Source organism: Anabrus simplex, chromosome 4, assembly GCF_040414725.1.
Source record: "Anabrus simplex isolate iqAnaSimp1 chromosome 4, ASM4041472v1, whole genome shotgun sequence".
Lineage (NCBI taxonomy): Eukaryota > Metazoa > Arthropoda > Insecta > Orthoptera > Tettigoniidae > Anabrus > Anabrus simplex.
In genome coordinates this window covers 389508723-389525453 of record NC_090268.1, presented here as the reverse complement: position 1 = coordinate 389525453, position 16731 = coordinate 389508723, and the positions used below count along the sequence as shown (strand labels likewise).

The 16731-nt window shown below is 37.5% G+C and overlaps 1 protein-coding gene across 2 annotated transcripts in view; it reads right to left on the bottom strand.

The window, feature by feature from the left end:
* Positions 1-15701, bottom strand: part of LOC136872747 (homeobox protein orthopedia) — a 402761-nt gene extending 387060 nt beyond the window's left edge. Inside the window, exon 1 of one of the 2 annotated variants that reach the window (XM_068227519.1) lies at positions 15541-15701. In XM_068227519.1, the coding sequence (XP_068083620.1) occupies positions 15541-15586 (46 nt within the window). In that variant the 5' untranslated portion in view covers positions 15587-15701. The remainder of the gene's footprint in view (positions 1-15540) is intronic. The other variant, XM_067146576.2, reaches the window with a different exon arrangement.
* Positions 15702-16731: the final 1030 nt, after the last annotated feature.

Genomic DNA, 16731 nt, shown 5'->3' with positions numbered 1-16731 from the left:
GACATTTTCAAGATTCCATGAGGAATCGATCTTGAAAACCGCGTAGTACGCAGACCAGAACTCTAACAATTGGAACTCATTTTAACACATGAATAAATTATAACTATTGTTGTGGGTGGCATGTTATTTTTTTTTTTCTAGGGGCTTTACGTCGCACCGACACAGATAGGTCTTATGGCGACGATGGGATAGGAAAGGCCTAGGAGTTGGAAGGAAGCGGTCGTGGCCTTAATTAAGGTACAGCCCCAGCATTTGCCTGGTGTGAAAATGGGAAACCACGGGAAACCATTTTCAGGGCTGCCGATAGTGGGATTCGAACCTACTATCTCCCGGATGCAAGCTCACAGCCGCGCGCCTCTACGCGCACGGCCAACTCACCCGGTGCCATGTTATTAAGATTACTGTTTCTTCTCAGAATAAGTTTAAGAAAACCGGTCACAACACGTTAATTATTGTCGTGTATTCATAGAAAGTAGCAAATCACGAGCAAACTTTTCCCCTAGGCATATGTTGATATTGAGAATCGTTTTAATTATTTAAAGGGAGTATAGACGCTATTCAATAATGGAGCTTGGGCCGCTGAAAAACATGTTTTTTTATTTCTTAAACCAACTTCTCTGTTTACACCTTCTCGTAGGCCTACATGGTAATTTATAAAAGCCACATCCTAGTTCATAGCAAAACATTCTTACTTAGAATATGAAAAATAACAGCTGTATGAGGACAGAATGTTCGAAATAAACAGTTTTCTAGTTTTAAAGCAATAGTAACTCGTCCTCAATTACTCAGTAAATCTTAATATTCTGATGTTTTTGAATACGAATTATATTTAAAATAAAAGCAATCCTGGGCCGATGACCTTCGATGTTAGGCCCCTTTAAACAACAAGCATCAACAAGCAAGAAAAAACAATCCTTATATAACTTAAACGTGAACATCGAAATAATAATAATAATAACAATAATAATAATAATAATAATAATAATAATAATAATAATAATAATAATAATAACTTAATAAACTTATTATTCGTCTAATAATTAATTTTCACTTCAATTAGACATCATTGGAAAATACAACATCTAAAGAATCATTTGAAGATAATTTAATAAAATTCCTTTTACGTGAAAAGACATCGAAAGACTATCTATATACGGCTTCATAAACCGGTTTTAATCTCGAACAGTGGCTACCCAGGGATTATTTTATGGGAAGCGGAAAGCGCGTCGTCAGATTGCTCGGTTATTGTACTGAGAACTACAAGTAATAGCGACATTGCATTCATTTTCAGCAGATTTTTCGTAATGAAAAATTGATCTCTGAATTTTATAGAATTCAGTTATTAATTTTAATCCTTCGTGTTATTAACTTGGATGACGAGGAACATTTGAACAAACCGAAACTCATACTGAATGCAGATATAGATATATAGGTCATAATTCGAATTAGACGACCCAGGATAACAGAGACAAACTTTCAGAACGAAATGATGGTAATGCAGTAGGCCTAATTGTTAAGGAAAAACGTAACGTAATTTCAGACCCAAACTTGTAGAAAGGTGCAGGTCTACGTCGGAAACCGATACTGTGTCTCAGTTTAATTCTATTCAAATGGAATATAGTTAATGTAGGCCCTACTTTTCCCTATTTCAGAAACGGGTGGGAAGATCAATGGCATTGTTCTTATAGATGGTAATTATCATCATATTTATCATGCATAATCAACAAATTTGCTCGACAAGATCTAACGGCCTTGATACAAATTGTATGAAGATAAAAGTGAATGGTCATCATCTATCAAACACACTATTTGTTTCCATTGCATCGTATAGGTTTTTTAAAAATAACTGATCTTATTTGCATGAATACGCGAGCAGGAAATCCATAGGTCTGTTATAATATACATAATTTCTGCTGTATGAAAACATCTAGGGGTAATTTTAAGATCAGAACTCTGTTTATTAACGTTCCTTCAGCATCAGAGTACACTCACAACCGATCAGTTATGTCGCTGTTGACCAGTACTTTTATATTAGAGGAAATGAGTGAACTACAAAACCGCCTCCGTAACCTACACGAGAATGCTCCAAATTCTAAGGGCACAAATATTATAGAATGAATATATCAAAGTATAAAAGGCTAAAACAGGACTCGGAATTCTATTGTGGAATTGACACACAAAATGCAATATTTTGGTTGCATTAAGTAAAGAAGCAAACAAAGCCTCCGTGGCTCAGACGGCAGCGCGTCGGCCTCTCACCGCTAGATACCGTGATTCAAATCCCGGTCACTCCATGTGAGATTTGTGCTGGACAAAGCGGAGGCGGGACAGGTTTTTATCCGGTACTCCGGTTTTCCCTGTCATCTTTGATTCCAACAACACTCTCCTTTCTCATTTCATAGCATCTATCACTCATGAGTAAATCACTTTGGGAATGGCGACCCCATCGTACTAACAGCCTATATCTGCTTCATTCATTACATCCCTGACCCGGTCAATGACTGGTAAACAGGTTGTAGGTTTTCTTAAGTAAAGAAGCAAATATCATCGATGACAAAATAATATTCCTAAGTAATACGTTATTGAAGCATGTCCTGGTGTTCAACATAGAAGAATAGACAAGTTTAACGTACTGTAAAAAGTGCTCAGCAATTGTTTTACCAGCTAAGGAAATTTTGCCATCGTGGTAACCGTAACGAAAAACTGACGTGTGAAATTAATCGAATTTAGCTATTAGTTTTATTCCGACTTATTGAATAATAAAATTGTTATTGTTTTTTACATCACACTACGTTTTTGACGGTTCCCGTAGACGCCGATGTGCCGGAATTTTGTCTCGCAGGAGTTCTTTTAGGTGTCAGTAAATCGACCGATACGAGGCTGACATATTTGAGCACCCTCAAATACCACCGGACTGAGCCAGAATCAAACCGGCGAACCTGGGGTCAGATGGCCAGTGCCTCAACCGTCTGAGCCATTCAGCCCGGAAAACGCCTAACTAATAATAATACAAAAATGTAGAATAACATTGCCAAATTAAAAAATGGTTAGTAGGACCTATAAACAATTAGTTACCAGCTTTGGACTTACGAGGAGTAAGTTTTATCGCTAGAAATCAATGGAAGGTTTGCAGAAATACAACAGTGGGAATTTAGAGTGGTTGTTAGACATAGGCCTATACTAATCGATTGTGTGAAAAGGGAAGGGCAGTTACAACAGTAAACCAATGGCGAGAACTGAAATATGATTGCAGATAATTATTAAATTTCAACAACAAAAATAGCAGAATGGTATCTTAGGAAAGAGAGTAGGCTATAACTTTAAGTTCATGGAGAATCCAACAGACTTCAAATATTGCAAAACTCGTGCAAAGAAAACAGGATGCCAGACCTCTCGAAGCTTCCGCCGAATTGTGAGAAAATGAAGGACAGTCTAGACCTTATTAATATATTACTATTATTACTATTATTATTATTATTATTATTATTATTATTATTATTATTATCATTATCATTATTATCATTATTATTATTATAATAATTATTATTATTATTATTATTATTATTATTATTATTATTATTATTATTACCCATCCCTTTGGTGCAGAGATATTGTGCCTGTATCTTTTTCCACCGCCCTGGGTTGGTTTTCCGTTCTTCTTCTTCTTCTTCTCCTTCTTCTTATTTCTGATTTTGCCCGCATATGGACCGCATTGAACCTAAGGCCTCTTCACCCTTTCACTTCTAATCTTCCTTTCTTTCTCAGATATGACAAATTTGGGTCTATATTTTTGGTGGTTTCTCCTGGAATGTTTTGATGCTGTCTACTCGGCTTCTAAATTATTTTCTGCTGTGAATCATATCCATTGTAAGTCTACATTCTATTGCATCTCTTTTTACCTCTTCGACACACTTCGTCGAAGCTTTCAGTCCAGTTATGTACTTGAATATTTTCTTAGTTAACCGTTTCTCATCCGTTCTTTCTAGATGCCCATAGAATTTTACAGTATCCTTCGCTTTCGCATGGCGACAGTGATTTTTTCGGTGTATTTGTAGAGATCATAATTTTAAATGACCCCTTTTCTCAGCGATCTCATGTAGAGTATCTTATTCAGCACAATTTGGAGATTTTCTGGTAGGCCTATTCCGTTCATTGCACATAGGCCTATTTTAATTCTGGACTAAGGAGTACAACAAAGTTCTCTTTATACGAGATTTTCTCAAAGTTTCGACACCGCGATGCCTCTCAGGACCGCTAATAGTTGAAAAACCGAGCTCGATAGCTGCAGCCGCTTAAGTGCGGCCAGTATTCTGGAGATTGTGGGTTCGAACCCCACTGTCAGCAGCCCTGAAAATGGTTTTCCGTGGTTTCCCATTTTCACACCAGGCAAATGCTGGGGCTGTACCTTAATTAAGGCCACGGCCGATTACTTTCCACTCCTAGCCCTTTCCAGTCCCGCTGTCGCCAAAGACCTATCTGTATCACTGCGACGTAAACCGACTTGTAAAAAAAAAAGGGTAGTTGAAAAGACGTGAAAGAAATAACGTTCTCCACTGCACTACATCCCTGATGGTCCTACCAAGAGACTGCTGTTCAGCTCGATTCCTACGGGGGCGTCCCGGTAACAAGCAGGCTTAGGCTTACTACACTTATACCGTAGGGACGGTAAAGAAATAACATTAGCGTAAATTAAAGATTTAGTCATACAGTAAAAAGCATTAAGCAAGTCTTCCATATGTAGGCCATCTGCCATCTAATAATAATAATAATAATAAGAACAATAATAATAATAATAATAATAATAATAATAATCCTTGCTCACTGGGAAAACTGCGAACAGTTGGCTGACTATTTCCAGAAACTTCTGAACTGTAAACCTCCTGAGGAGGGATTGTTCCTTGGAGAACCCCCTTTAAATGAAAGGATTCGCTCCCACCGAATAAAGAAAAAAATACGCAAATTATTCAGTAACGTACAAAAGCAACGAAACTCCGGGGAAGAACTCAATTACTGCAGAGCTATTCAAATATACTGGTGAAAATGTAGTGAATAAACTATAGGAATTATTTTCCCATCTCTGGGAGGCAGAAGAAATTCCCACGTGATTGGAGAAATGCACTCATCCACCCTTTGTATAAAAAAGGAGGCCGCGGCAAAGTTAGCGCCTGCAGAGGTACAGTATCTCCCTTCTTCCTGTCACAAGCCTTGCAACGCAACTTAAAACTCTAGACAAACAGATAGGTTAATATCAGTCAGGGTTCAGAAAAGAGCATTCGTGTGCAGAGGAATTACACATATCCTAAAATAATGAATCAAAGTACTATGAATGAGAAACCAGAAGAGGGTAAATCTAAACATTTGTAGATTTCGAGAAGGCGTATGAATCTGTAGATCGTGGCGTGCTAATGAATGTTCTGCGGGAGTTAGGGAGATGATGAAAAATCCTTGACTATAATTAGTCAAACCCTCACAGACACCACAAATACTTTTCAGTCAATACTGATCTGCATTTAGGGCAGTCGACCAGGTGGCAGATTCCCTATCTGTTGTTTTCCTAGCCTTTTCCTAAATGATTTCAAAGAAATTGGAAATTTATTGAACATCTCCCTTGGTAAGTTATTCCAATCCCTAACTCCCCTTCCTATAAATGAATATTTGCCCCAGTTTGTCCTCTTGAATTCAAACTTTATCTTCATATAGTGATCTTTCCTACTTTTATAAACGCCACTCAAACTTATTCGTCTACTAATGTCATTCCACGCCATCTCTCCGCTGACAGCTCGGAACATTCCACTTAGTCGAGCAGCTCTTCTTCTTTCTCTCAATTCTTCCCAACCCAAACTTTGCAACATTTTTGTAACGCTACTCTTTTGTCGGAAATCACCCAGAACAAATCGAGCTGCTTTTCTTTGGATTTCAACATAAATGCCTGTGATTGCTTTTAATAATCTATCCTTAATCCCATAATGCGTCGGTACAGCCAACATCTTTTCACTCGGTACTCTGTTATATTCTTTCTCTAGATCTACAAAACATTAACATAACTGTCTATTCCTCTCGTAGCATTTTTCAGTTATATGGTGCATACTGAAAAATCTAATCCTAGTCTGAAACCATACTGGTTTTCATCCAACTTACTTTCAAACATTTATTGCACCCTCCCTTCCAAAAAGCCGGCGAACATGTTGCCCGGTATGTTGATCAATGAAATACCTTGATAGTTGATGCAATTCTTCTTGTTCCATTTGCTTATAGATAAGAGCAATTAATTTTTTCATCCAAACAGAAAGTACCTTACTAGCATTCTATATTTATTCAATTACTCTGTGAGGCCATTTCATCCCTGCCTTCCCACTATATTTCCCCACTTCAGGTCTCATTTCATTTGTTCCTGCTGCTTTATGACAATAGAGTTTACTTATCATCCCTTCCACTTCCTCAGGAGTAATTTCATTAACATCATTGTCTTCCTTTCCATGAGCTTGGTTGTTCATGTTGTGAACAGAAAGATTTCCTTTCATGTTGTGAAAATTTTTGAAACATTCCTTCTACTTGTCCAGTGATTCCCTGCGATCTACTGATTTCACCTGTTTTACACTAAACATTATTCATACCTTTTCCCAAGTTAAATTTATGGGTGAACTATCTAAAACATTTGAGATTAAAACAGGTCTACGGCAAGGAGATAGCGTTTCTCCACTCATCTCCACTATATAGTGCAATGCAATGTAGGTTGGCCAACAAAATACTCCTTCTACAATAAAAGTGGAAAATATAGCCTCGGTGGCTTACACAAGAGCACAAATAACTAGTAGAAGTGGGTTTTACTTCAACTGTATAAAGTTTACACTTCACTGCAGCTAATTAGCAAGAAAAATCACAAATTAAGTGATAGTTCATTTTAATAGGATACACTAGTGACACCTAACGAGTTCGTCTGCAAGGTAAAAGTAAATGCACACTTGTAAAATCGTAAAGCAGGTATAACAAGCAGGTACATTCCCCTTCAACATATGCAATGCTGTGCATTTAAGGGTTAAAAGGATGAATCAAGAGATGTTATTGTTCTTATATAGTATTCTGCCCAGTGGCAGGTCCGTGTCTTCGTACGGAGAATATCTGACGCCAATGTTCCCTGTTTTCACCTTCTTCCTTCAGTCTACTGTATCTCCTCCCATCTTTCATGTAATCTAGATGTTGAGTTCTTCTCCTTCCTTTATCCTGCAATTTATTTGATCTTTCCTTCGATGCCGTCACGAATGAGGCCCTCGTGTCTGTGTCCGAACCAGTTGGCCTTCCTCTGGAGAATTATATTCCGAATAGTTATCTTCTCTCCTATTCTTCTCGTCGTTTGTCACAAGATCTGTCCACTTGATCTTCTCTATTCTCCTCCAACACCACATTTCAGAAAATCTCTCCCTCTTTCTCATGGTCCACGTATCTACTATATACAGTGCTATGCAGTGCAGATTGGCCAACAAAATACTTCTACAAGAAAAGTGGAACATACAGCCTCGGTGCCTTACACAAATGAACAAATAACTAAGTAGTAGAAGTGGGTTTCGGGAAGGAAGAGATACAGGACAGAACAATATTTAGGAAAAAGTTAGCGGGAATTAGGGATGCACCCGAAAGCCACTGCCAAGCCGCGAAACATAACTTACATCCCGACGGAAGAAAAGAAGCCAAGATCTTACCGATCTTTGGCGAGAGTGCGTAGAGAAGGGCATTAGTCTGTGTGACAAAAGGGCAGGTAGATTGTGAATCGTGGGCCACAGATGGTCGTATCGATGAATAATAATAATAATAATAATAATAATAATAATAATAATAATAATAATAATAATAATAATAATAATAATAATAATAATAATAATAATATCATTTGTTTTTTTCGTCCTACAAACTACTTTTACGGTTTATAGAGGTGTGGGAATATTGTCCTACAGGAGATCTTTTACCGGCCTATTTGAGCACTTTCAAACTCTACCAGACTTAGCCTCGTGTACAGAGAAGAGTTTAAACACTCGATGTTTAAGTCGTTATCTAGAATAATCTATAAGTTACAATTATTTTGTATAATTTCCCAGGTAGGCCTATTCATTAGCATGCTCTTGAATTTAAAAAGCCATGACAATTAAGAGATAGTCTATAGGGTATAGTAAGGAAAGGATATAAAAAGATCTAAACGGTAGGCTGTATCGAATATTACTTTCATGAATGTGTCAAAGACCTACATTCTGTAATTTGGAATTTCGTCGCTTAAAACAAACAACATTTCGTATCCCACAATGCTATTCCTATCCATTATTATCCTTAAGACTGGTTCCCGCCTCCTAGCGACACATGGATTATGCAGTCGCTCAGAACAATTTTCTTTGTCTTCGTTTTCTTATTCATGTGTGTAAAGGAAAATGAAACTTAACGTACCGGATTGAAGGAATATACGCTTGCATGACGTATTTACGCACATTTACAGTAAGCCTATAATGTTTTGCTCGCGCACGGTCCTTAAGTATGCCTTCTTTTCTTTGAAAATGTCCTGTTGTACGGGATAAAAGTATCTAAAGGGGTCCTTCAATAAAACTGTAATTTAACCTTTTGTGCTTACAAATCCACTCTCTAGTTCAATGTTAACGAGCAGAAGGTGACTCGTAGCTCAGCATAACACATTATTTTGGGTAGAAAAATAGGACACATTTCTTGCTTTAAAATACCCAGCTGATCACCAAACCTAAGACCGAACTACGTTACCGCCGTCTGCTTCTATATGAGAAAAGTAAAAAAGAAAAAAAACGTGGATATCGATACCATAGAGGGATTGTAACACCGAGAAATATGTGCGGTGCAGAAATAAGAACACTAGCTGGCTGGACTGACCAAGCTAAGAAGAGCTGCCTATCTGATACGCCGAAGACGTGCTTTGATTCCTTGAGAAGGTTTCCAGGCCTATTAATTTTCCCCTCCAAATGGTCGATAAATACAGAGTTTATCGCTTCCGGAGATGTTCTTGGACTTTATGTTCAATCTGTCCATATCAGAAGTAAGTATCGGGACAATATATCGGCACTGGTTCTGAATGTAAGTTTAGTAGAAGCTTTTACCCTTTACTACTCAAGAGATCAACATGGACTGCACGGATATTGTTCAATCAGTCAGCGTGCTAAAAGGATACTATCTACAGAAACGTCAGGCTGGGTGTAGGTGTGCGAAAGAATTCACGAATAAATACTGCACTACATTTTGGGCGTAACTGAGCTGGAATTTTCTGATAGCGACTCGAAAAACACTAGCATCAACTAAAGAAATTTGAAAATTGGTAGAAGGAAGTGGGAATTAAACAAATTTCGTGTTATAAAGCAGACAAAAGAATAACGTTCATGTCAGAAGATTGGAAGAAGATGGCTGATTAATAAGATCACGAGAACTCTCCAGTAATCCTTACAGTAATGGTTTTAATGAAATGAATGGTAATAAGAAGAACAGATGATCCAGTGAAAAGTATGCAGGAGAGGTGAAGACCAGTTGGTCAAAATAATGGGACATTTGAAACGTTTGCTTGTTCAGAAAATATCTTCTAACATTATCGTAAACAGAGCAGAAGAACATGGTAGGCCTTTGTTTGGCTACGGTACGTAATTTCGGAAAAGCAAAGCTTAAGAGTTGACATTTAAAATGAATTTAAGAAGCCGTCGAGATAATAACAATTTAAATTCGTGCCGTGTACATTCATCTGAAATTATACCCATTAAGGACTGTAAGGAAAGAAGTGTTCAAAAAATGCCTTTCTTTTATAAAATTAAAACCTACAACCTATTTTTCAGGTAGTGACCGGGTCAGAGATGGAATGAATGAAGCCCCCATCTTGCAGCGAGGACAGAAATTTTGCCGGCTGCTGAAGACCTGTCGCACTCCTCTGGGCAATGATTAATGAATGACAGATGAAATGAAATTATGTTGGAGAGTGTTGCTGGAATGAAATATGACAGGGAAAACCGGAGTATCCATGGAAAAACCTGTCCCTCCTCCGCTTTTTCCAGCATAAATCTCACGTGGAGAGACTGGGATTTGAACCACGGAACCCAGCAGCGAGAGGCCAGTGCACTGTGCCCTGAGCTACGGAGGCTCCATAAATCTCTTAAATATTGAAATATAATAAGTTGGTCGATGAATGTGGAGTAAATAACTCCAGTTATAGACTTACTACATGAGTCCACATTAAATAAATAAATAAATAAATAAATAAATAAATAAATAAATAAATAGACTTCTAAATTCTCTAAAGGCTCATCAGGTGAGCATATCCTGAGGATTACTGCATGTTGTACACTTGTGTACTCCCACCGCCGAGTGGTTGCAATTGTATCTTTCGATTGTATTCGTGAAAACGTGTTATTACATCATTCACACTTGTGCAGTTTTTCTCCAGGGAGGGCTGAGATTCCTTCTTTGTTAAAGCGTGCCCTGCACATATCGTTTTTGCATAGCTTCTCCACAGAATATTTGTGGAGGTGTCTTTTAAGTTCTTGAGCTTCACCCCACGTGAAAATCCTCTATTACATACTTTACACTTGCGTGTCCTCTTTTCACTGTGTGTTCCGTAATGACATCACCACTTCATGCGAACTATTAATGTCTATTTGGCACGCTTCTTCCTATTTCCCTGAGTCCATATTACGGTGTTCGAAATTGTAGGTATTAGGACTATATAATTTTCGACAAAGGGGACAAATTTTGCAGGGCTATCACGCCCGAGTGAAGAACACATAACACGAAACTTGCAAAAGTAAAGTAGGCCTATTCTCTTTTTAAAAAAAGTGTTCTATAAATGTTATATTCGTTACTTTACTTGAATGAGATTCAGTAGCATTCCAAACAGAAAGGATAACAGCTTCCAAGAAACATCCCGTTGTGTCACTTATTGTATCATTCATTCTGAAATATTGTACGTTGAGCCAAAGACATGAACTTATATTAATTTCTTGAGGACAGCCTATAAATTCGACTATGGTAGGCGTTTCTTAATATTACCTATAGACTAACAGAATAAGTACTTCAAACGGTACATAGATTACTTAATGAGGAATAACTGTGTTAGAGTAGACTCCTAAGTGCTGCATTAAACGTATTTAGTACTAGACTATGCCATTTTAAATGACCATAATTAAATTGCCATTTTCCAAACTAAACAGCCCCTTAATATCTAACATAAGCAGCTTCAAAGGATTATCTGTTAATATATGTATAGCGTAACGTAAGAAAGTGAAATGGCGTATGGCTTTTAGTGCCGGGAGTGTCCGAGGACAAGTTCGGCTCGCCAGATGCAGGTCCTTCGATTTGACTCTCGCAGGCGACCTGCGCGTCGTGATGAGGATGAAATTATGATGAAGACGACACATACACCCAGCCCCCCCCCTCCTGCCAGCGAAATTAACCAATTATGGTTAAAATTCCCGACCCAGCCGGAAATCGAACCCGGCACCCCTGTTACCAAAGACCAGCACGCTAACCATTTAGACATGGAGCCGGACAGCGTAACGTATAGAGAGAGGTAGATATTGAAAAACAGGCTGAAAACAGTGGCGCTATGTCATTTCCATGTGGTAACTTATAATAATTATTATTGTAGTATTGTAGAACAGATTGAATACCGTAAAGTGGGGTGACTTTGAACATTTTAAAATTATTTTTGTAAATAAAACCAAAACTTCTCAAGATATTGACAATAGACTTTTTGGGAAGTTGCAAGAGGTGTTACTGAATGTGACAAAGCAAACTATATGTTTTTATCCCCCCACTTTTTTTATTTTAAAATATTTTTGACTGTTCCATTTCACCCCATGGTTCGGGGTCACTTTGAACATAGAGACATTTGTCTACTCTGTGGAAGTCATACCATGTACTGGTCAATGACACCCCTATCATATGAAAGAGCATAGTATTTTGTATATAAATGTAGTTTTGAAAGTAACTTATTTTAAAAATTTGAGTATTATTTATGAGTTTTCTTTAACGACCTCAAATCTTTTCATACAATTATGGATAAATTTTGCTAATAATGGAAATGAGTGCTAACCTACTTATGAAATAAGAAAATTATATAAAAACAGGCCTTTTGAAAACAAATTGAATGACTTTAATCATAACAAACCATCAGCCATCACTGAACAGCTGATCTGTCAGTGTCAAAGGACATCGGAACTGCTGTTCAAAGCTTGGTTCAAAGTCGCCCCTTAAAAGACAAGTCTTCATATTTTATTTTTTTACGTCACCAAAGAATAAATATACAATGTTTTGCTTTCTGTAAATGTCCATTTAAGATGTTTACCTTGCCCACAAAGACTCGTTTTGAATTCTGAAACATAAAATACTTCTAATATTAGGCAAATGTATTTGAGGTTAGAAAAATGAACGACATTTCCAGAATGTATTTTATTTTCTGGAGTTGGTATACTACGTTATTTCATATCGACTGTTAAATCATCTGAAAGTATCGATTATTGGCGATTTTTAACGCTTGTAACTACAGTTACTTATCTACACAGTAGAGTGCAGCATTAAATTTAGAAAAACGCTAAATTACTGTTCAAAGTCACCTCGCCGTTCAAAGTCACCCCACTTTACGGTACTATTTTATTTCCTTGTACTTGGCATATTTGAAACTACTTCATTGTTTCTACTACTCATAAGGTGGTAGGTTAGTATAAACGATGGAAGACAATGACTGAATAATAATACATGCTACGAAAACTGCTAAAACTACTTTCCCTTAAAATAGTGTATGAGTGCAATTAATTTTATTTGCTTTAGACCTAGTAATATTCCAGACTAAAATAACACACAGTAAAGGACAGCATTCAAGAAACTACTTGTATAATCAACACAACTATTTTATTTGAATTACTGTAAGTTTAAGCGAATTGAATACAATGGCACAAGTTAATTTCTTGGGAATAGCCTGTTTGTTAGATTGTTATAAATGCTGCTTCATCTTACCTATAACAGAGTAAGGCTAAGCCAACCAAATGGTTTATGGAGCATGAGGGAGATATTGTGTTAAATAAACTCCAAACTGCTTCCCAAAAAGTATTTACAAGTAGGCCTACATCCCCGCGAAACTTCTTGGTTAAATACCATTTTGCAAACTAAACAAGGAATTAGGTTTGAAAGACCTGGTGGTATTTACTTTTCTTCCACAAAATCACATATTTCAAATTCAAATTTCATATTTTATATTGGTTCGTATTATTTATAAGGTTACAGGTTATCAGCATCCATAGAGATCACCGAAGACATACTACTGACATTTTACCTAAGCAAGGATGAGACGAATTCTGAAAAGAAACCTCTGAAATATGCCCCTAGAGAAGAAACTTCTAAACGACCACCCTTAGGTTGATATCAGTGAGGAAGACTTTACGTGCTCTTGCCAAACCTCTAAGCCGCAAGATTGAAAAGGATCGACTGAGATAATCCACCTGATAGCCTCCTCTATTTGAGAATAGAAATGTTCGGCCTCCTAATCAGTTCATATGAGTAACGTTTAATTAATTTTGTCTGTTGTTTTAATTAGATGCAAGCAGGTTTTGAGTTGAAATTAAAACCTGAAATTCTCTACCATCACGCGGATGTTCTTTTTGTGAGTGAAAAGGAGCAATACGTATTATTTCAGAGCAGGGGTTGTAATAATCCTCAGTGAATTTTTCAGTACAAAGTCCGCTATGATCTGGATGATGATGTACTTAGGAATTGTCCCTCTACCGGCAATCATAAGACCAATGACTTCCCACTTTTTAATCCCGTATTCCCTTCCGGCGTCGTCAATGCATGCCTTCTCCTCCTTGCTCACTAATGGAACCTGCTAATGATTTTCACAGAATCTTGTAGTGGAATCAATCACCACACAGTATCCCTTGCCTAATAAATGAAAACAATAGTATCTCGTTTTGTGGAAAGACATCTGACTTCTTCACAGAACTGCAAGTATTGTTGTTTACGGAACTTTCCAGCAATTAATGAGCGAACTGTATTGTGCCGATTGATTCTTATCAGCTCTCTCTTACGATAGGACACTAATGCATGTAAGAATACTAAGTAAGTAAGTAAGTAAGTAGGTTAAGTATGTGTGTTTATGCAAATATTTTAAATTGAAACTTTGTATGTTCGAGCTCAGAGTGGCATAAATAATTATACAGTACTTTGTAAGAGGCGTGGAAATAACCGAGGTCACAGAGTTAGTTGCAAACACAATAGAGGAATGTAGAGATGCTTAGTTAATTCACATAGGCTTGCAGACTGAACACTGGAAGGCATAATAGCGTGTAATGAAGATGTATGTAATGCTAGGTTGTATGTAGATTATGTATATTACTTTTGTTTCTGTGTTCATAAATTTGTCTTTGATCCTCCTCATCAGAGGTTACTGTACATCCCATAAGAAAATCCACAGTACATAAGTATGTTACACCGAATAGTGTACGTTGTTATGGACTGCCCAAAAAGAAGATTCAATGGATCCATTAAAGAATTACATAGTGCCTCTACAGAAGCAGTGGACTGGCTGAAAAGTCTGGACATTAAGTTTTAAATGCTGACTTGTAAATCACATACTTATTTAAGAAATATGTATTTACATGTACTTATAATGTATCCTTGTTTTTGCCATACGAAATAATAATAATAATAATAATAATAATAATAATAATAATAATAATAATAATAATAATAATAATAATAATAATAATAATAACCGAATAGTGTAGGAAGACCCTACTTTACGAGATGTCCTTAAACACTCCCAAAAGGATAAGTATTTAAGTAGATTAAGTAAACCTATTTGTCCGTAATGAATTTCGCAAGATGGGAGAAAATCCAGTTTTGAAAGAAAACTGTTTATAAATATCTGTAGATATATCGAAGTGCTGTAAAGTCCCATGAACACAAATGCTGTAGAAATTTTCTTACGATAGACTATGTCAGGGTGCTGTACTTTACGCGTAATAGAAGAATTTAATTAGGCTGAGTATGAGAAGTTGTTCTGAATATAGTTCAATGAATTTCCCACGATGTGAAGAAAGCCAGTTTAAGAAGGAACACTACGGGTATTTCGAAATTGTGTAAATAGAGGCGGAGACAAAGACTATGTTATTATGCTGAAGCTTACCCATGAGAGAATCAGAGATCTTACAATATCACTGGACACCGTATATCGCACTGAGTAAAGAGCAAGACATGTTACCATGAGAATGGTGTAAAACGAAGAAAAGCCACGAACACTGACCATTGTCACGCACGGAAGACGGACCCAAAGCTCACTGGCGAAGCCCAACATCTTCTCTTACTCCTCTCACCTCCTCAACAAATTGATTGCATTTAGCAGGCAGAGCTGGAATAGGCTACCTTCAGAATTAGGTTTAATTTGGGCGGCGCGGCGTCCCTAACTCAATTTAAACCCTTAGTTCACCTATCAAAAGGGAAGTTCCTAATGAGCGCGAGAGAGACGGCGAGTAAAGCCAAACAATTAGAGGGAATTTGACTTACCTCCCAGACTGATGCCGGCTGCGGACACGGAGATATTGTTGAGCATGGCCCCCGGGCCCGGCCGTAACGCGAGTGACGACAGAATCTTGGCTTTGCCGTCCCTAACACTACACAAACAACAAACACTGCCAGACTAGCTAGCTCCACCTGAGTGAGTTGAAAACGGCCTCAAACTCCAACTGATCGCTTGGCAATTGCAAACCCGGCCTCAGGATTTTAATACGACCAGAATCATGGTGGAACAACAACTTTTGTCATCGCCTGGCAGTGTGGGTGGGAGTGGCGAGTGTAAAGCTCCAATCAGCGTTAAACTCCGCCCTCGACCCGCCCACGCACTGTGGGGGAGGGGATACAAGACGCGCACCATACAGTCCTGGCTGCACTTTAGCTGACATACCCAATTAAGATATACGCCCCACATCTCTGAACATCCGCGCTTCTAGCTTTGCTCCTTCCCTCTGTCTGCTCTTCGCTTTTCCTTTGACACTGCTATTTATTTATTTATTTATTTATTTATTTATTTATTTATTTATTTAGTTATTTATTTATTTAGTTAGTTAGTTAGTTATTGTCCAGCTCTTTGACCAAATTGTCAGCGTATTGGCCTTCAGTTCAGAGGTTGCGGGTTTGATTGCCGGCCTCACCAGGAATTTTAACTATTTATTTATGTTGATTTCTTCGGCCTTGGGGACTAGGGTTTGTGTTTGCCTTAGCATATTACTGCACCACACTACCAGTTTTGTTCTGGATCAATTCCGACAAAGGAGTAGTTTTACGAAAATATTACCAACTTTGGGCTGGGAAGACTTGGAAGTAAGGAAACGAGCCGCTCATCAAAGCGATATGTTCCGAGCTGTTAGCACAGATATGGCGTGAAATGACATCAATAGGTGAGTAAGCTTGAATGGAGCTTTTGAAGGTAGGAAAGATAACAAGATGAAAATAATGTTGGAATTCAAGAGGACAAACTGTGGCAAATATTAATTTACAGAAATAAGAAGTAGGGATTGCAATTATTTATTAAGAGAAATGTTCGATGAATTTTCAGTTTCTTAGAAAAGACTAAGTAAACAAATGATAGAGAATCTGCCACCTGTGTGACTTCTGTAAATCCGGATCAAGATTGATTGATTGATTAATTGATTGATTGATTGATTGATTGATTGATTGATTGATTGATTGATTGATTGA